This window comes from Rhamphochromis sp. 'chilingali', assembly GCF_963969265.1.
Source record: "Rhamphochromis sp. 'chilingali' genome assembly, chromosome: 18".
Lineage (NCBI taxonomy): Eukaryota > Metazoa > Chordata > Actinopteri > Cichliformes > Cichlidae > Rhamphochromis > Rhamphochromis sp. 'chilingali'.
Window position 1 is genome coordinate 13,559,419 of NC_137945.1, and position 19,366 is coordinate 13,578,784.

The 19,366-nt window shown below is 40.4% G+C and overlaps 3 protein-coding genes across 9 annotated transcripts in view; 1 reads left to right on the forward strand and 2 right to left on the reverse strand.

Annotated features, from left to right (window-relative positions):
* Positions 1-4: 4 nt before the first annotated feature.
* On the reverse strand, positions 5-3,655 carry fastkd3 (FAST kinase domains 3). The gene is made up of 7 exons (XM_080865803.1): positions 3,544-3,655; positions 1,574-3,042; positions 1,394-1,479; positions 693-867; positions 530-599; positions 337-451; positions 5-248 (listed from the first exon to the last, which is right to left on the reverse strand). Exons 2-7 carry the CDS (start codon positions 3,006-3,008, stop codon positions 150-152), a joined length of 1,980 nt encoding a protein of 659 aa, XP_080721929.1. The 5' UTR covers positions 3,009-3,042; positions 3,544-3,655; the 3' UTR covers positions 5-149.
* Positions 3,656-4,854: 1,199 nt separating this feature from the next.
* Positions 4,855-8,200, reverse strand: myl12.1 (myosin, light chain 12-1). The gene is made up of 4 exons (XM_080865809.1): positions 8,050-8,200; positions 6,463-6,662; positions 5,515-5,676; positions 4,855-5,398 (listed from the first exon to the last, which is right to left on the reverse strand). The coding sequence occupies exons 2-4, from the start codon at positions 6,644-6,646 to the stop codon at positions 5,226-5,228; spliced, it is 519 nt and encodes a 172-aa protein (XP_080721935.1). The 5' UTR covers positions 6,647-6,662; positions 8,050-8,200; the 3' UTR covers positions 4,855-5,225.
* Positions 8,201-12,750: 4,550 nt separating this feature from the next.
* Positions 12,751-19,366, forward strand: part of myom1b (myomesin 1b) — a 36,522-nt gene continuing 29,906 nt past the window's right edge. For 3 of the 7 annotated variants that reach the window (XM_080865793.1, XM_080865796.1, XM_080865797.1), the window contains exons 1-6: positions 12,751-12,889; positions 13,253-13,466; positions 15,195-15,329; positions 15,448-15,622; positions 18,715-18,872; positions 19,020-19,112. In XM_080865793.1, the coding sequence (XP_080721919.1) occupies positions 13,315-13,466; positions 15,195-15,329; positions 15,448-15,622; positions 18,715-18,872; positions 19,020-19,112 (713 nt within the window). In that variant the 5' untranslated portion in view covers positions 12,751-12,889; positions 13,253-13,314. Of the gene's footprint in view, positions 12,909-13,252; positions 13,467-13,523; positions 13,641-15,194; positions 15,330-15,447; positions 15,623-18,714; positions 18,873-19,019; positions 19,113-19,366 lie in introns of all 7 variants that reach the window. The other 4 variants (XM_080865795.1, XM_080865794.1, XM_080865798.1 and 1 more) reach the window with 4 other exon arrangements.

A 19,366-nucleotide genomic window follows, 5' to 3' on the forward strand; every position in this document is an offset into this window, starting at 1 on the left:
AAGACAGTTTATTGTCCAGTTAAATTTGTGCATGTGCAGGTGATAACTTAAAACACATTAACTTGGCAATTACTGTTAGCAAAAATAAATATGGAGTTTTTCCTTTTTAAAAGCCCTGAAGTTCCAACCACAGCGAAACTGTTTCTCGGTCACCAGCTGAGCCTGTAGGTGTGAGGGAAGATCTTTTGGTGTAGATACTCCACCATGCTGGTCTTGCTTTGCAGCTTTTCAAACTCAAAGTAAGGAATCTAGAAAGAAAAACACAAATTCGGCTATTTCGTTTGAATTTTAGGATTTACTGATCTACACAAATCTAAGAACTGTTGAGGATCTAACCTGAACAACTTCATATCCCAGAAGGCGCAGATGCCGCTGCTTGATGGCCTCTTTTCCAAGAAGCTGCCTCAAGTTTGACGTGAACCTCTTTTGTCCATCAATACACAGAGCGATCCTGCAACGTCACCATACAGCTCTCAAATACGAGCTTTACTTTCACTGCTTTGACATCGAAAACATGAAACTGGTTTACCTTTTGTATACGTCATCAGTTTGGCTGGCAGGCAGCACATATCCCTCTTCATCAAGTTTTATTTCAACATCTGCAACAAGAAAAGAACGAAGCCTTCAGTAGATAAGCTACAGGAAACATTTATGAAGTAAACCACTGGTGCAGACCAGCGTGTGTGCGTTACCGAGTGTGTAGCAGTATGGCGTCAGAACTTTCGATCCAAAGTATGAACGATCCCCGAGCAAATCCACCAATCCAGTTTTCACAGAGTTGTACAGATGTGGATCCACTGGTGTCTCCAGAGAGCGTCCAGACATGAGGAAAGACTTGACGCGGTATTTTGGAAGGAGTTTGGGACCCTGATTAAAGAAAAACAAAGGTTGACACAGGAAAGTGTTCATATAGCCTGCTATGACGTGTGACTTACAGATTTTCATTTATTTGAAAACAAAACACTGAGCAGTATAAATGTTATTAGTATTCACTTCTTTTTGTTTACCTTTACGTGTGTTTTCTATCCATTTGAAATGAGAAAAACACAATAAAAACACATCATCCTGTTTTTATAAAAGCTCACAGAACGTGTATACATTTGTTAGTTTGTGTTTTTGGATCTCAAAAAATGAAAACTAGATAAAAGACCGGAATTGGAGGTTGGTAAGTCAAATTTTAATAAAATACAACTGAACACTGTAGAAACAATAAAGTGACCCTAGATAAGTAAATTGATAAATAATTTGCTCCTAATGCCACATAACTAAAATGCACTGAAGCTCACACACCGATGATGAGTTAAGCATGTGGGTGTGTATTCAGGTTTTGCATTGTTCCTGTGTCATTCAGCTTTCCAAGTGTCTAACCCTCACATTGTTCTAAATACTTTACCTCATAGAAGGGACACTCCAACTTCACAGTCATGTAGAGCTGAGTCAGTTGTGCCAGAGCAGCCCGGTCAATTCCCATGCTTTGCTCTACAGGACAAAAACACACAGCAGGAAATGACGTCAGCAATATTTTGTTAAATCATGCACTCATGACACAGCATGTGTTGGCATTACGATTTACCTTGCAGCTGCTGGAGGAAGTAACTGCTGAAAACTTTGGAGACAAAATTAACAGGGAACCTCTCCACCAGGGTGCAGGCATGGAGCAGGTTGAGCAGCGTTCGAGGCTGGAAGTGTGAGAAACGCGTGTGTAGGATAGTTTCTACTTTCCCGAACACCTGGCCCGCATTGGGTGGGAGGTATCCCAGCTTCCCAAAAGCCATGATCTGCCTAGCCACCTGGCTGGTGCTGTAGTCATCTGCTCGGTACACAAAGCTCTCAGCGATGGCATCAAAGACGGGCGGGGAAAGGATGTTCCTGCGTCCAAAGAACTGCATCACTTTAGTAATTGTCTCTGGGTGGGAGGTGAAGGCCACTGTAGGAACATATTTCTCCATCGCCCCCATAAAGTAATGATCACTGTGACCAAAGTGCATTAGTGCCCCAAGTACATGGGTGAGCTCCTCATCGGTGAAGTGAGGCACATGCCGCACAGCCTGCTTACACAGATTGATCACAAGAGGCATGGCCTGCATCTGATTCAGGGTTACGAGAGCGCCGAGCACCCCGCTGACAGCAGCAGGATCCATACGGGAAGTAACAGTCACAGCGTGGCTGTGCATGGCATTCAGGAGGTCCCTGTATTTTCCATCTACACCCACACCACCTTGCAGAAGTCTATAAACAGCAACAAGGTCTGCTAGGCTCCAATTGGAAAGCTCCTGCCTCTGGATTTGCTCCATCAACTGCTCCAACATCACACTGCCTGGACCCTCTATGGCCAGCATCGCCTGCCCCAGAGTACACAGTTCCCCTATGGTCATCTCCCCCCTGTCAAGCCTTGCCTGGCTCTCAGACATGAGCCTTACCATCAGTGTGCTCCAGGGATCCAAGTAAAGCCGTGTGCAAGCCAAGAGAGCCGAAACCAGTCCAGCATTAGTCAACCGTCCAGAGTCCTGCTCCAGCTGGAAGCACAGGGCCCTGATAGTGGCCTCCTCCAACACAGTGGGGTTGGTCAGAGCACCACCCTCCTGCTCCAAGTCGGCCACACGGTGAAGGGCTGCTGCGGCCATGGTGTCAGACATGATTTCCACTGAGCGCAGCAGTCTGAAAACCTGCCTGGAGGAGGAGCAGGTCTCTAGACGGTGCAGGAAACTTTGCTCCTCTATAGCTGTGGGTCGGTGCAGCTGGGTCAGACAAAACCGCGGGACCGAATCTCTGTGGATTCCCACTGAGCTGCTGGTGATGAATGCAGGCTCCCTGACGATGGTGGTCAGACTCCTCGTCACGCTGTCCTGTAGTAGCTTCCGGCAGCCCCATATCCTGATACACCGGCCGGCTGATGTACACAGGCAAGTTACACATAAGACCTGGCTGCTGGTACTCAGAGGCCTGACGGATCCAGCAGGATAACATCGGATCCTGAACGGAATCCTCTGAATCAGCTTCAGAGCCATGATCCTGGTCCGGGACTCACCGGTCCCAGCTGAGCTAAAACGAAATAAAAACACAAAATTATTAAGACTATTTTTAAATAAGTGAGAGAACAAAAAAAAACACCAAGAGTCAGAGACTCCTTCCAAACGTTTTCCTGTTTAAAATGAGCAGTTCATGGGTGGCTTTTTCAAAGACGCTAGACTGGTATGCAAATAATTCAAGGCAAAGATAACATCTGTTATTTTTGGCCATTGACAATATTATCCTTGCGTAAATGCCACCTTACTTACAAAATTTAAATATATATATTGATAGAAAACTAAAATGTCTCTGGTATTCACCAAAATGTTTTAAATACAGGGAAACGTCTGTCTTAGTTTCTTTTAGCGAACCAACCTTGAAGGTTGCTGTTAGCTAACGTTAGCATAGGTGCTAGCCTCATGTGTAACCTAGCAGAGCCGCACTGCTCTTTGTACTAACTTTTCATAGGGCTGACACTTCGGAAATATAAATAAAAACAAAAATGTGACGACAGTAAACTGAAAAAGTTCGTACCTGGACCTTCCAACAGCGGAAAAGGGTAAAATAACCGCTGACACCGGAGATGCTACCAAACGTGACTCCGTAAGGAGCACGAGGCGTTCAAGGCACCCTCAAAGTCTGTTCTTCTTAATTTCACACGCGTCTTGATGTTCCAAATCAAGAAGTAATTCTTAAATTAGCATATAACAAGAGAATTGCTGTAGATTAGCATAGCTCTTCACACATCTGAAATTCGTGGTGTAGAAAAAGATATATATTTCTTTCTTTTATTATTAAATTTGTATGAAACCCCTAAAGGGAGCAGACGAAAGAAGCAGTGTCTGAAATCCATACTTTCACTGTAACCTTCACTTCTCTTAGTCTCTTCGCAATAAATGTTCATTTCCGATAACTCGTTTTAATAGTTTTCTGACCTTCATAGGTTTTGTATGTCCAATAATCGAGGCATCATTGAAGGCAGCGTCATGTGGTTTGAACCTTCCACTCAGACACTAGAGGGCGACATTATCACTGCACAAGCCTATTCAAAATAACGTTTTGAGTTTGCGGCCGGTCGTCATAGCTTAACCCTCCTGTTATGTTGGTTTCCAGGAACACCAATTATGCTCCTGGGTTAATTTGACCCGGGACAAATTTACTCATCCAAAAGTGTCAGAAATACTGCCATTGATTATTTTACAATTTAGATTTTTTATTTTCGTTTTCTGTAGTGATGCAGATGACATCTCTTCTGTTCTGGGTCAATCTGACCCGCAACATAACAGGAGGGTTAAGTGGTCTTTCTGCACCAAAAATAATTTTGTATTTTAACCTGCCATTTAAAGCATGGACTGTCATTTAAAGAGGGCGCAGCTGTAAAGTGCAGACTGATTTAGCGTCATCGCTCAAACAAGATTTTGGGAAATGAACACTGTAAATGTAGTTCTGCCAAAAACCAAAGAAAATTTAGTTCCAGGATGGATTTAAGCCCGTCCTTCTCATCTGGTAGGTTAGCATCCTTTTGTATATGTTTCATAGATAAGCATTTTTATTATACTAGATCACTCCCTGATATGAAGCAGACAGCATGCAGGTATGTACTGAGCAGTTTTCCTTTCATTTTTATAAAGGTCAGATTTTACTGTTTGCACTGGACTTTGCACAAACATCACCTAGTGCTAGCCTGCACATGCTGATTGAATTGGATCGGAGGAAGAGCAGGCTTGTAGAGACTTGACAAAAATCCCAATGAGGGGGGGGGGGGGGAGAAAAAAAAAAAAAAATCTGTTGCTTAAGAATTTTGTTTCACCCGAGGCAATAAAATAAAGACAAAATAATGCAACACTTATTTCAGTTGTCATTTATGGAAGGGAAACAGCAAAATACAACTTGATAGAGGGCTTTTATTTAAAAAGTTTATATTAGAAAATGTAAAAACTCAGCTAAACCCAATCACATGAATTGCAAAGATGCATTTCCTTAGAGCTTTCCAAGTGCTGCCACTTCACATCTTTACATGACAAAACAACACTATTCAGATTTTTCTTCTAAGATGTGTAAATTTGGCAATACTGGAAGTTCACAGCAAACCGTGTTGATAGTTATTGCTTTGGTTTGTTTAAAATAGGGTTTAAACTGGAGTTGAGACATGCAGCATGGTGATCTAGCTGACGACAGAGAGGTGGAGGGCACAGAGAGAACGCTGGTGTAGCTCCTTAATCGTCCTTATCCTTGGCTCCGTGCTTTAGGATGCGTGTGAACTCCACATAGTTGAAATTATTCTTCTTGTCAATGGGGGCCTCCCTGAAGAGCTCATCCACCTCCTCATCTGTAAACCGGTCACCCATTGTTGTGAGCAGCTCTCTGAGGTAATCTTCCTGGATGAAACCTGAAGTGGATAATGGTCAAAATCAGATAAGAAACTGCAACAGTTCCCTCTTCAAATTAAAAAAAGCAAAAACAAAAAAACCCCCATGAGACTGTGGATCACCAACAGGAAGTTACCTGTCCCCTCCTCATCAAAGCAAGCAAATGCATTCCTGATCACATCCTCGGGGTCTGTGCCATTGAGCTTCTCTCCAAACATGGTGAGGAACATGGTGAAGTTGATGGGCCCAGGAGCTTCATTCATCATGGCCTCCAGGTAGTCCTCATTGGGATTTTTGCCTGTGTAGATAAACATATGTGATGCAAACTGAATTCAGAGGAGACTTTTCTATTTTCAAACAACTTCTTATCCTAATAGGAACAAAACTAAATTGGGCAAACATCTTACTGCCTTCAATGTTCTCTGTACCGAGAGCCCTGTGTTTATTTCTCTATAAAGCAACTTCAGCCAGCTAATCCCAGCTTCAAACCATTATTATTTTCATTGTGCTTCCTATCAAAGAAGCAGAGTGAAGCCTTTTAAGTGTAGGGTTTCTGCCGGACAAGTTATAAGACCAAGAGTAAAAGAGTAATAAGTTGTAACATTTGCCTGGGTCTTTTGCTTAGCAGTTCTAACCCTTTCACAGCTTACTGAATGTGTTAAAATAAAAAGGTATATTAAACAGCAGCTGTACTTCTCGTCCTAAAGCCAAGCTTAAAATTACCAGCTGTTTTCAGACATTAGTCTGGGTAGGCGGCTCCGTTTAGGAGCTTGAAATACATGGGTGGAAACCCTGCATAGCAGTAGCATTGGCAGGAACAGGTCACACAGCAGTTACTGCACCATTTTCTTCTAATGAACCAGTATAGATCTATGAAGAGCACCTTTTCTCTACTCATAAACCTGAAAGGCTCAAATGATAGAGGCAATCATTATTTTTATTAACAGCTAAAAGCAAATTTAAATACGTGTGCCTGTAGAACCAGTTTAAGCACAGCTAACATCAGTACACACCCAAATGAATACGAACAGAGCATGAATGGCATACATTTGACCTCCTTAAGACGTCTGAGAATTTTACTCACCCAGCGAGGCAAGCATGTCGTGGAGGTCCTCTTTGTCGACAAACCCATCTCGGTTCTGGTCGATCATGTTGAAGGCCTCCTTAAACTCCTGAATCTGGGACTGGTCAAACATGGCGAAGACATTGGAAGTGGCGCGCTGAGGGCGCTTCTTCGTGGTCTTTCCCTTAGCCCTTTTGCTAGACATTGTGAATGTTTTGTTTCTGTGGAAATTAACAGACATCAGGTTACACATCTTTTTGAATTACAGCTCCATTTGATTAACTACTGAGAAACAAACTGGAAACTGATTTAGGTTGAGTTGATTTCTACATCTGATAAGACTAAACTAAAAGACTTTTCATTTGATTGAAAAGACTTCAAGAATTCCAATCAGGATGCAATGTTATAGGGATGAATGCCAACTTATTCCCCATTTACAGGAAACAGCATCATTTGCCAAGGCACAATGTGGAAGAAAACACCACAAGACAGACAAAAGTTGGCAGCACAATTCAGCATTTAGATCAAAGTAGATGATGCCATTATTCAAAATAAGAGTTTGTCAGTCACATCCACACATGAGTAGCAGGGTAATATAATTCTCTGGCAGCGAATCCCCAGTGAGGTGTCCCTCACTGAGCTATAAATGGAAATGTTCCTCATCTTTCTAGGTTGATCAGCTCACTGCTTTCAAAGAGGGTAGGAAAACTACCGATGTGAGGACAGATGCCCTTATCAGGCAAAGTCTTGAATAAAGAGTTGAACTGTCCCCACGTTAACATCTTTATGTTGACAGACACTTTGGGTTTTGCTGCTCTGCGCTCATGGAAAATGGATTCAACCAGCTCAGGCAGCAAGTATTATCTCGCTATGCATGTGATGCCCTGTAAAAACAGTGATGTGGGCTGATATTATCTGAAACACTGACAAGTGCAACAAAAAAGGAAAGAAAATATGAGCAACGTCTTACCCTATAACTTATTAAATAAAAAAAATAGAATAAAATGACAAATGTTATGCCTACTGAGAATGAATCTGAAAAGCTGACTGAAGACAGCTGGTGATTGTTGGTTAACCGTGTCGACTGACTAACAACTAAAGCTGATTTACGCATATATCATATTTACGCGTTTTTAATTAAATGTTCTCTTCTCCCCAGCGGTCATACAAATGCACAATTGACATTAATTAACTTCGAATAAGCCAAAAAAGTTAAACACGATATTTATATGATTTAAAAAGCTGACCGTACCTGCACACTCTTCTGGTTTGCGGCCTGTATTAACCAACATCATAATTTATATGAAATACCCAACAGTCACTGGCGATAACCCAATTCACAAACACATTTTCAACTCACGAAGCTAACCGCGGGATTTACTAGCTGGAAATATTTCTTTACTTGCGACCAATTTCGTAACAGAGCCATTAGCTACGCGGCTAACTGTTAGCCGTGTTTTCAAGGCTACCAACGAGTGAGCAACACATTACGTTTTCTTTTAAGATATGAAGTTTTAGCAGCGGGATTAAATCCGTGTTTTGTATATATCAGAGTGTGTTTAATGCAACTAAATAGCTCTTTAAAATAAGATATAAACACAGACTTACCTGACAACTTCCAGAAAACCGTCAGCTAGCCCTGTGCCGTTCTTTTTCTCAACCACCGCCCTTCACTTCCTCATAATATTGCTGGGTTCCGTACAGAACACCAGACCAAACCAATGAAGAACTATGGGGGTGCCGGTCAAGAATGAAGCCATTATTTCTCATTTGGAATTAATTGCATGTTTCAGTCTAATTGTAATTCTTAAATAACTTGTCTAAAACTCCGTTTGAAAACATATCTAAATAATTCTAGCATTATTAGCAATAAAATACAAAATAATTTTTAACACTTCCCTCTTTGGAGTAATTGTAACTTCCACTCTCTGCCTGCATTGACTTTCAAGGATATGTCCTTTTAAGGAAATAGCGACATACATCCTCCCTGCGATGAGCAATTAAGGAAAGGTGTGTAGTTTCAATGATCCCCGTGGGAGGATGGAATTTTTTAAATTCCATATTTTATTTATTCTAACGTTTCTCTTATTTTCTAAACTATTCAACACATAAATTTATCTTTAATGTATTTTTTAAACACGTTTCTAACAGCTGATTTCATTCATTCCTTTAATGGAAAAACAGAAATTTAGTCATATTTGGGTCATATTTGGGTCATCCTCATAACTAAACTACGTTGACACTGATCATTTGTTATTTATGATTCTCCTTTGTTGCATTATCATTGGGCTTTTAATGTTGTTTACGTGTTATTTATTGTTGAAGAATATGTTATGATGTCTTCCTGGGAACGTCCTCGTTGAAGATTTGAATAGGTAAATCGAACAGGAAAAGATAATGAAATATTGAAGGAAGTCAAATACTAAACCATAACAAAATGAAGAAATGTTGACATAGAGGATAATTATAGTCCGACTTGTCCGACGATGGGTCAGACAACATTTGGTACCACAGTCATTGCTGTAAACAGAGGATTACTGCTGCAGGGCTTCAAAAGCAACACGTGGAACTATTGACTCACAGTTAAAACAGGCCATGTCTGCCTTTGTTGTCCACCTGTCATATCACTTTCAGTGTTAGGGAAACAGCTTCACACTGGAAAAAGTTTTACTCGCAGCAAAGCCAGAGGAAGAAGCCTAGTTTAAAGCTTCAAACATACAAAGAGGTGAAGCATATGGTTGTGTGCTGCCTCATGAACGCATTGCCCAGGCATGCCCGAAAAGGGGAATGTGGCTCATTGAGTGGGTCCGGTTACAGAAGATAAGTAACAGTAAAATCATTTTTTTCGTTGTATGCCACACTTAATTTGTGATTTTAGTAGTTAAACTATTTTTGTTTACAAAATAATTATCTAAAAAAAAAAGCTACAACAAATTTAAACTGTGCATGGTTCACTTACCTTTAGCACTGCACTTTCAAAGCTGATAACAAAATGAGTGTCATGACTCATGAATATTTATATATTTTACAATAACCAGACTTTTACAATTATACATATAGATACCAAACTGTTAGTTTCTACTCCTCCTCTGTGTTTAGGAGAGACACAACCGAGCCACTCAAAATGAAAAGAGAAAATTAATGTTGGAAAATAGTTTACGATTGTATTTTAAGTTTTGCATTTATTTATTTATTTTTACTTAGAATTGCAGTACTGCATTCACCCACTAGAGGCTGCTACTTACACATGAAACTTCTCATGCATATTTAAACACTTCTTGAGATATTTACTTACCTTTCTTAGAGTGTCACTTCGTGTGAACTGAATATGTTCATATCTACGAACTTTATATAGCTTCAAAGCATTGATGCAGCACAAACACAGAAGATAAAAATAGCCTCAACAGATCCCCTGATATCCATACAGTGGGAATTTCCTGGACAGCTAAACTCAGTTCATTGCTGTGAACTGTCTTTCTGTTCAAATCTTAGTGAGTCAGAGTAATATTGTGGTTAAGCAAATCATTTCTGTTTTTGAAGTGGGAACCCCACACAACACTAGAAAAACCTCTCAGTATAATGTACCATTACACCAGAGCTAACCATAACCTCAAAACTGTAACCTTGAGTTGAATACACCTACACCTTTGTGGTCATTCAAACGTGTCAATAATACAAGACTTCACAGGCTTTATATTTACCAGTTTTGTGCTTTACTTACAGTCATAATAACTAAGTGCAAACTGTTTCAATAAGGTGATAAAATCAACTGTATTCTGTAAAACATATTTATGTAGACTATGATACTCTTCATATACCATGGGGACTTCACTGTGCCAATACAAACTTTAAACTTTCAAACAAGCTAGTATTTTGAGGAAGAGTTTATCAGCTGTGGGTGGCAGCTGTTTGGTGAATGGGGCTTATTTTCAGGGCTATTTAGATGTTTTTGGTAGGAGATACTGAGCAGCTACATGCTGTTCTTTGATGCTCAGTCATACGCACTAATTATGCAGTTTACTGTAGCTTGTGGTGTAACACAGCGGCTTTAAAATATAGCATTGGTGAGTATGGAGGGGATGATGAAGGTCTGTGTGTAGAATATAATGTAAAAGGATAATTAGAAAAAAAAATACTATAACAGTTCTGTGCAAGCCAGATGAATCCAACAATGGAGGGATTTTCATACTGTTTGAATACTTAAGAAAATATGAATATGAACTATGAATTTATATGTGGCATGGTGGAGCAGCGGCTAGCACTGTGTTAGCTCCTAGCAAGGAGGTTCTGGGTATGGATCTGCTGCCATGGTCGGGTCTTTAAATGCTGGTTTTGCACATTTTCCTCTTCAGGTACTCACACTTCTTCCAACTGTACAAAGACATGTATGTTGAGTTTACGGGAGCTTCTAAATTGACTGCAGGTGTGAATGGTTGTATCATCAGCTCAGTTAGACCTGTGTTGAACATTGGCCCAGAAAACTGTGTCTGTGCACACAGTAGATCGTGCCATCCTAAAATGCAGAATCAAACTTTATCGTGCAAAGAAGCCAAATTATGTGAAAGTTTTAAACAGTTCTGTGCTGAGACACATCAAAATTTGAGTTCTTTTTTGAAAAACATAGACATCACATCATCTAGACTAAAAAGGAGAGAAACCATCTAACTTGTTATTAGCACTCAGTTCATTAAAATGAAAAAAGAAATGTAATTTTCTTTGTCTTGTTGAGAGGTTTTCTATTGAAACTGAGGCCTCGATACAAAGTAAACAAGACAAGTTTGACTGAAAAGAGAAAATCTGCAGATTCCCTAAACAGCACACACTTATGAAATACACACTTGTACACACAAGTTATAATAAACTGATTAAGACTAGGCAAATTGAAACAATATGTTAATTAGTTTGAACTTTGTCCCTATTGCCAGTCTTGGCACCCGGGGGTCAGTCCGCCAGGGCCTCCGGAGTTTGGATGGAGTTTGAACTTTGATTTAATGCATAATGAAAAGTTGTGTTTGATTTGATTTGGAGCTGGATGTTCACACGTGAAACCAGTCGCAGACAAACTTGCTGTTTATCTGATGATTTCTGCAACTCCCTTGTTTTTCAGTTAATGCAACCAGTTCAAATCTATCACCTTGGAGGCTTGTTTAGTGGGTAAGCTATTTTCATTAGACAGAATGAAGTACTGTGACCCTGCTTAATGTCTTGTACTAGCTCCCTCAGTGTACAGAGGTGGGCTTATCTCTTTTAATGGGCTCACACTTCATGTTGCTGCCATAATGTTTAAGGTATGCTGTCATGCTGATTGCTGACCGTATTATGTTGAACACTGATGAGTGAGAGCCAAAAAGGAAAGAATGGTCAGAACAAAAGCCCCTGAAGTGCCCACTGACATGATATTTTTGCCATGGAAATTGTCAGATGTTTGACCTGAAGTCAAATTCCAGAACAAAGTCCAAACACAGATAGAGCTCAAATTATCTCCACCAGGCAAATGACGTAAAGCTCACTATATTTGCATGTAAATAGAAACATGTTAGTTTATGTTTATGTGCTCTATTAGCCACTGGATTCTGAGTTTTATTTATTTGACCTTCTTAGTAGCTGTTTATGAGCAGAGTGACCAAGAGGAGACACTCATGCACTTCTCCAAATGACAGTGACACTGAAAGAGAGAGTGACAAAGAGACATTAACTGGCATTTGTTGTATGCAATGAGCATAACAATAGCATTGCTAAAGTTAGCAACGGTCACAGCTGAGACCGCTACAGTCAAAAGCCAAGATAAAAAGCTGCTGGAGGCTAACCAGCAATGCCACACTTTGGGCTTTGAGCCATCACAGTCTTAACAGACTTAAAACAAAATTAGAAGATATCAGACACTGACTAAAGAATACTGAAAAACCTTGGGAACCTCTGGGGAAGCTTGGCCTCGAGGAAAAGCTGGTTGATGAGGTGCTTTGGTGGTGTGGCACAATTTCAATTTAAAAAAAAGTGGTAGTAAATATTTAAAAATGACAAATATAAATAAGCAGCATTCATAAATACAAAACATGTAAAAAATTAATATTATATAGATTTAATGCAACACTAAAAGTGATATTAACAATTTAACCTTGACATTAATTGGCAATTTAAACTTCAAACACTAGCCTTGTATTTACCTGCATATCAAGCCCACTGGCAGAGACCTGCACCCATAAGTGTTTTGCACTATGGGAGTTGACTTGCCCCCCAGCTCTGCTCCTAGCTATATTTATCTCCACTCTCACCATAAAAGGCTGTGACTGCTGCTTGGACTCTGACTAAGGCCAATATTATTTTTGTTGTGTAGACCGCAGCCGTGTGTGTGCCTACCTGCGGGTTTGCTTGGGATATCAAACTTAAGAGTGTGTGGAGTTGGACCATCTTTTCATTTAAAGCTTAGAATTGAGAGAGTTTGTCCAGAGTAAGTGACTACTTTGGGGGTAAGATGTGATATGCAAGGTTGTAGTTGTTGCATATGTCTGTGTAAGCATGCCGAGAAAGTGCCTGATTGCCTGAAACTGTATATCATGTCTTTGTAGCTGATGTTGCAGGTTTGATTTGAAAGGTTTTATGATGGTTCCCTTAAACTGTCTTTGTTGATCAAGAAACTATTTGTAGTTTTTGGCCATCATACCTTTAGTACACTTAGTACAGTCTAATTTTTTCCACTATGACAATTAGATTAACTATTTATGTTCAGCAAAAAGAGTCAAAAAGCTTGCTGTGAACCTACCCTGTATTGACAGTGAATCCACATGCTCTTGACCACTAACTAACCTGACAGACAAGCAGATAGACAGGAAGAAACTCGGAAACTCAGGGCTCGTGTGAGGAGTGGCCTGCAGCATGTCTGGATCTATACCGTTCTACCAGAAGCACCATCTCCACTATGACCGCGGCTACCGTAGCAAGGAGACTCAGTCTAAAGTGAGTCAGTACCAGGCCAGCAGCAGATACAGTGCTAGCGGCAGCGCCTCTGCCGCCACCAGGAGCAGGGGGTAAGGAGAAGGAAAGGGAGGTGGATCAACTTCATCAATCCTTTTTCTTTATGACAGGAAAGTCCTACTACCTCCCTAACACCTACCCCACCCCAGCTGATCAAGTTCACCTCCATCACCCTTGTGAGATCACCTCCCTGACACAACTCTGGGATCGTCTTTCCTTGACACCAAGTAACCATCTTACTCCCCCATGAGTTTTCTTTCACCTTGATCGCCCCTCAAACACACCTGAGGATTGAAAACAGCTTTGAGTCCTGCATGAAGCCCTGTGCATGTAGCCTGACAGATGTCCTTTGTGTTTTCATGCATGTTGACCAAGTCTTACCTTTAACACAGTAATGTGTCTAAAAGGGCTACAGGAATTTCTGTCACCTTTAGAGGAATGGCATTCGTTAGAAAGGATGCAACGTTATGTTATATTAGAGCTATATGCTATATAAATTGACTGAAATAGCATCTTGACCTGTGTATCATACTAGGATGAAAATAAGAAGAGATAGTTTATCAGTCTTGTTCGTTTGAAAACTCATCCACTGTGCCGTGAATCTTTTTAATTAGTGAGTGTGGGAAACTTGGCAGCTTCTCTTTATTTTTAAGAGGCATAAGGATAGCTGTTCATGAGCTGCTGATTTGTCATCAGTTCACATTTCCTGACATTTAAAGTTTGGAGTATATTGAGCTTTTCTATCCAGGGAATACCAAAGCTCCCATAGTGAGCCTATCTATTAGGGTATCTGGCAAATCCTTAAATACTCTGGCCTGGAGAGTGTGAACACATCAGAGGGCTTAGATTTTACTATCTCATCTTTCCCTTCAGGCAGCTCACCAGACCCCAGATCAGTGCTGAGGGGAGGCAGGGAGCATTGCTTTTATGGCAAAGATAGGATTGCATTTATGTGGTTATAGGAGTTTCTTGTAATATGGGATAATCTTCATATCACACCCTCGCAAATTCTATGAGATTTTCCAATTAAAATCTTGGAAATGGTCAGAGGTAAAGGGACACTGACTCAGATAGACATAGGAAAAATGAGGGCAGCTGTCCCACTTGCTATGCCATTCTGTGAATCCTCAAAAACTATTCAAAGCTATAGTGTTGACACTGGACAGATTTCCTTACCTACATCAGGATATTTCACCCTATGAGCCACAGTCATTTCCTGAAAGCAGTTTGTCAGTAATAAATGATTCTAGCATAAACATTACAGAACAAGATTACGACCCAGGTGGGACTTGAACCCACAATCCCCAGCTCCGGAGGCTGATGCCTTATCCATTAGGCCACTGGGCCACTGATTGATTGTAAGCTCTACGTAAACTAAAGATGGATTTCTCACTTTGCCCTAAATCTTTCTTAGAGAAACATGAAATGTAGTATGGAAGTCAGTAGGACAGCTGGGTTTCACATTTTGGTATGCACTGAGATACCATCATAGATGAAGGACACTCATCTGTTAATGACCGAGTACTGGCTGCTTTTAGTGGTCGTTAGCGGTGTCAGTATTGTCTTTCACATCATATGGTTGTTATAGATGTTGAAAACTTAATAACTGAGGTGTGCAAAGCTGTAAAAAATAATTACAACTAAACCATCTCCACTACTTTCCAACTGAATTTTAATCCACATCTCATCCACCCCTGACCTTGGCTTTGTCCCCACATTTTTCTGTTGTTGGTTGCACTGTCTGGCTGTGTGCCAGGCTGATGGTACTCTGTATGTCTCAGACTTAACGTGTCTTCGCACTCTGGCCTGGAGGAGAGCAGACTAAGCCCCTCACCCAAGAGAGCCAAGCCAACTTACTTGGCTGTGGATAAAGACAACCAAATCATCGGCTATGTAGTGCCTATCTTCAGGGGCAGGTAATAACTATCCCTCTATGTAGAACTGGAAATCCAAGATTGCTTTTCAACAGCCTAAAGTTTTAACAACATGCCTTGCTTTCACGTCCATCCCTGGCTCTGCTTTGCTGCCTCCTAGTCAAGAGTTTGCTACAGGACTTTCAGATACAGAGGAAGCAAGAGTGAGAGACACTGCTGCATACATGGCCCGCAGGGATTTGTTCACCAGTGGCCTGGAGATGGAGAGGTCTGAGCTCATCTCCAGGAAGGAGACCATGCGCGAGTCGGCTGAGCGCATCACTCTGAATAAAAGGGTCAGTTCTCACTGTTTTGAGATCACACAAGGCAGCCGTGCTGTTCTTTAAAGTTTTAAAGCAAACATGGAGAACTGCTTAGAATTTTACATCACAGAAACGGGCCTTAGGTTTGGTCTGTTTGGTTGTTTGTATGCGCTTGCAAAAACCTGCATACTTATTTTTTTTGTAAATCAGTCTTCTTCTTGACATTACAGACTCACTTCTCACATTTAAGGCACATATCATAGTCCATAACAGGGTCATAGAGTGTATCATGGGTCAAGGAAATGCCTGTGTGGCATTATAATGGCACATATCTTTTGCAAAAGCCCAGAAAAATGTTTCTTGAGCCTGGATTATACTTTCTGTTAGTCTGCTAGGGCCCACTCAGGTCCACTCTGGTCAGAGTGATGCAAATTTCATCGTCAAATGGTGAGTGCAAGGGTCTATGCGGACGTCTATATGTCTGCCCACTTTTTGTGACCACGTTGACATCTTTGAAGAATTTACATTAGAATGCACCAGGAAGCTGTCCAAGTATAAGCTAGGCGTTAGCTTTGATATCACAAATAAGCATTATGTATTTGTGATGTTACAGTAAACTTTAGGACATGCCAAATTTGCTTTTGTACTTTTGTAATCACAGTACAGCCATCTCAGTCGCTGGGGAGTATATTAGTGAATAATTCTGTAATTCTGCTTAGATAATTATAAGCTAATATTACTTACTATCAGGTTTCACTTTACTTAAGAGAACACAAAAATGGTAGTTAATGGTTAAATAGTGGTTAAGTAATGAGTAACTACTGAATAACTGTTAATTCTTCTTCTCTTCGCATTGCTTGGCATAACAGAGGAAACATGGGGTAGTGGTAGAGCTGGGCGATATGAGATTTTTTCATATCACGATATGTTTTTTTTCATTTCAGGCGATAACGATATCTATCACGATATAAGCCAAATAACTATATTTGTAAGATTTAAATGTGCCGTTGCTCACAAGTAAAATGTGAAATAATCAGCAGCTTGTTTTTAAATATTTATTTCCCATAATAAGTTCAACAGGGTAGATGTACTTAAGATGTACATGAGACTTTTTCAGATAAATAAAAGGCAAATATTGCAAACTACACAAAAGGCAGCCGCTAAAGCGTTTAAGTTTCAAAATAGAACAAACGAAACAGACTAAATTGTCAATTCCACTTAGAAATAAAGTATTAATTCTAAAAATAAATCTTAGTTTGTTTGACAGAAGAACAGACAAAACTGACTAACTTTTGTCAATATCAAGTAAACTGAGAACTAAAAGGAAATTCTCAATCTCTCCTTGTTGTATAGCTGAGCCTTTCAAACAGTTTTAACAGTTACTTTAGTCTGACAAAAGCCGAATGACGAATTAGCGCTTCCAGTCAGAGACTGAGGCTACGTCCACACGTACACGGGTATTTTTGAAAACGGAGATTTTCCGTTTTCGTTTTAAAAAAATAATCCCGTCCACACATAAAGGCAGAAATGAAGGAAAACGCTGCTATGAACATGCCAAAGCAGCAGGTGGCGCTAGATTCCTAACCGTGCAGAAATGTTGGCCAATCAGAAGTCTAGAAGCCTCGGTGGGAAAAAGTAAACAAAGCTGGGGCATAGAAGCAGAACCGAGTCGTATGTGTGGAGGGACAGTAACTGTGTGTATATGTAAGCATTTAAACACTGCAGAGAGTAGAATTAACAGTAACAGTATTGTAGAAATTCATTTCACCGAAACAATAACGTGGCGCACAGTGTGACGCATGCACCAGTTTATTGTATTTCCAGACTTGCTTTCGGCACAATTTACAGTGCACGCTACTCTGTTTTTTGTCAGACTTGAAATAGCCGAAATACCTTCACACTACGGAACTTCTATGGCTCTTCCGTTCGACAATCTCTCCGGCATTGGAACCATCATCTGTTTTCTCTTCGGTCACGCTCGGTTGATTTTTCTAGTCGGCACACTCATTTCCTCCATTACGCGCTGGCTCCATTACCCGCTGGCTGCTTCCCAAACAAACACACGTGCGGCTTGGCACTTGTGCTGTACGTAACAAGTCACGCGACGTGACGCTGCGGCTGTGATTGGTTCGGCTCTGCGCTACTGAATTTGGATCGGCTGACCTTTTTTTTTTTTTTTTTTTTTAAGAGGACAAGAGCGGCGAGGTCTATCGCGATAGCTTAATTTCTCTATCGAGTAAAAGTTATATCGCGATACATATCGTTATCGTTCTATCGCCCAGCTCTAGGTAGTGGTGAAGTAGTCCTTAAACTACTGAGTAACAATTAAGTATAACATTTCCATTGTGTTGAGTTATATTTTACTGACATAATGTGATTAAAAAAAGAAAAAAAGATTTTGGCTGTTAGTTAAAAGGTTTTCCAAAGAAACTCAAGATAGGTGAAGTATGCTTAATCCAAATGAATCATCTGCACCATTCATCTGTGCTTATATATTGTGCTTTTATTGCTCATTACTTGTGGGATCATAGTAGATCATCCTCTATTATAATATCACAATAAATCCATATTCTAATGCCAATATCAGGCCACAAAGCACAACAATATTTATTTATTGTAGCAAAACTGACCATGGTTGATTGCATCAGTGCTTGGGAATGTAAAGTGTCTGTGGCTAAGTGGTTGTTATTACTACCCCTTACACAAGAAAGTTATTTATGTGCCTGGATGATTATGTGAATTGGTACCCAGCCATTCAATGAGCATCATGAAAAACCACACTTACCCCCTCACTGCATTTATATGCCTCCCCTGCCGCACAGCCTTACTACTGGGTGACAAATTCTTCAGGAGATCACGTTTCTTCGGACAGAGGGAAGCAGTGTCTCATTGGTGGTATTATGTGTTGAGATACTGGATAGTGAACAAACAGACAAGACCTCAACACCTCATCTTTTCACAGGACTAAGGAAGAACACATCCTTACAGTTGTAATGTGTGAAGATAATATCTAAAGTAGATGTGTTGGTTTTATTTAAATGTATCTACAAGAAAATGGTAATTGTGGAGCACGTTGTGGTTGGTAGAAGGTAAAAACTGTCCTGAGTGATTTGCTCTATCTTTAGATCCATGAACACGAGGAACACTTCAAGCGTATGAACGAAGACAGCCTGATGCACGCCCCAGAGTTTGTGATTAAACCTCGCTCCCACACTGTGTGGGAGAAACAGTGTGTGCGGCTGCACTGCACTGTCAGTGGGTGGCCCGACCCACGGGTCGTCTGGTAGGTCACCAACTACACGATCTTATGTCTTTCCTCTCTGTTCTTTCAAAAAATGATCTTTATCCATTCCATCTAGATCCATCTAGTTTTTAATGTTTCCTCGCTTGATTTTGTTTTATTCTTTTCAAACTTTTTTTGTCTTTCAAGGTACAAAAACAATGTGGCACTTGATCCGCTTGCCAACCCTGGCAAGTACAAAATTGAGAGCAGATACAGCGTGCACTCACTGGAGATTAACAAGTAGGTCGTTTCTCCCATCCACAGTACTTAAAGTAGATGTCCACATACATTTTATGCCATAAATTAATGTCAATACACATCATCACCTTGAAGATTTTCCAGTGAGCCCTTTGAAAGAAGGTAGGGTATTTTCATGCAACTTGTGAATCCCAAATAGTGCTATACTACAGCTCTGTATATTAAGTTTAACTTAAAAACGTAACCAGAACATCATGGAAGTTAAGATGTTAGACATTAAGATAAAATATATTAGT

Bases quoted from the DNA above. Each gene is read 5' to 3' on its own strand.
- myl12.1 (XM_080865809.1), bottom strand. From the start codon at position 6,646: ATGTCTAGCAAAAGGGCTAAGGGAAAGACCACGAAGAAGCGCCCTCAG. The intron at 5,677-6,462 runs GTGAGTAAAATT...TTATCTACACAG, and splicing joins CGACATGCTTGCCTCGCTGG to GCAAAAATCCCAATGAGGAC. The intron at 5,399-5,514 runs GTAACTTCCTGT...TATCCACTTCAG, and splicing joins CTTTGATGAGGAGGGGACAG to GTTTCATCCAGGAAGATTAC.
- fastkd3 (XM_080865803.1), bottom strand. From the start codon at position 3,008: ATGGCTCTGAAGCTGATTCAGAGGATTCCGTTCAGGATCCGATGTTAT. The intron at 1,480-1,573 runs GTAAATCGTAAT...TTTGTCCTGTAG, and splicing joins CTTCCTCCAGCAGCTGCAAG to AGCAAAGCATGGGAATTGAC. The intron at 600-692 runs GTAACGCACACA...TTCTTGTTGCAG, and splicing joins GCCATACTGCTACACACTCG to ATGTTGAAATAAAACTTGAT.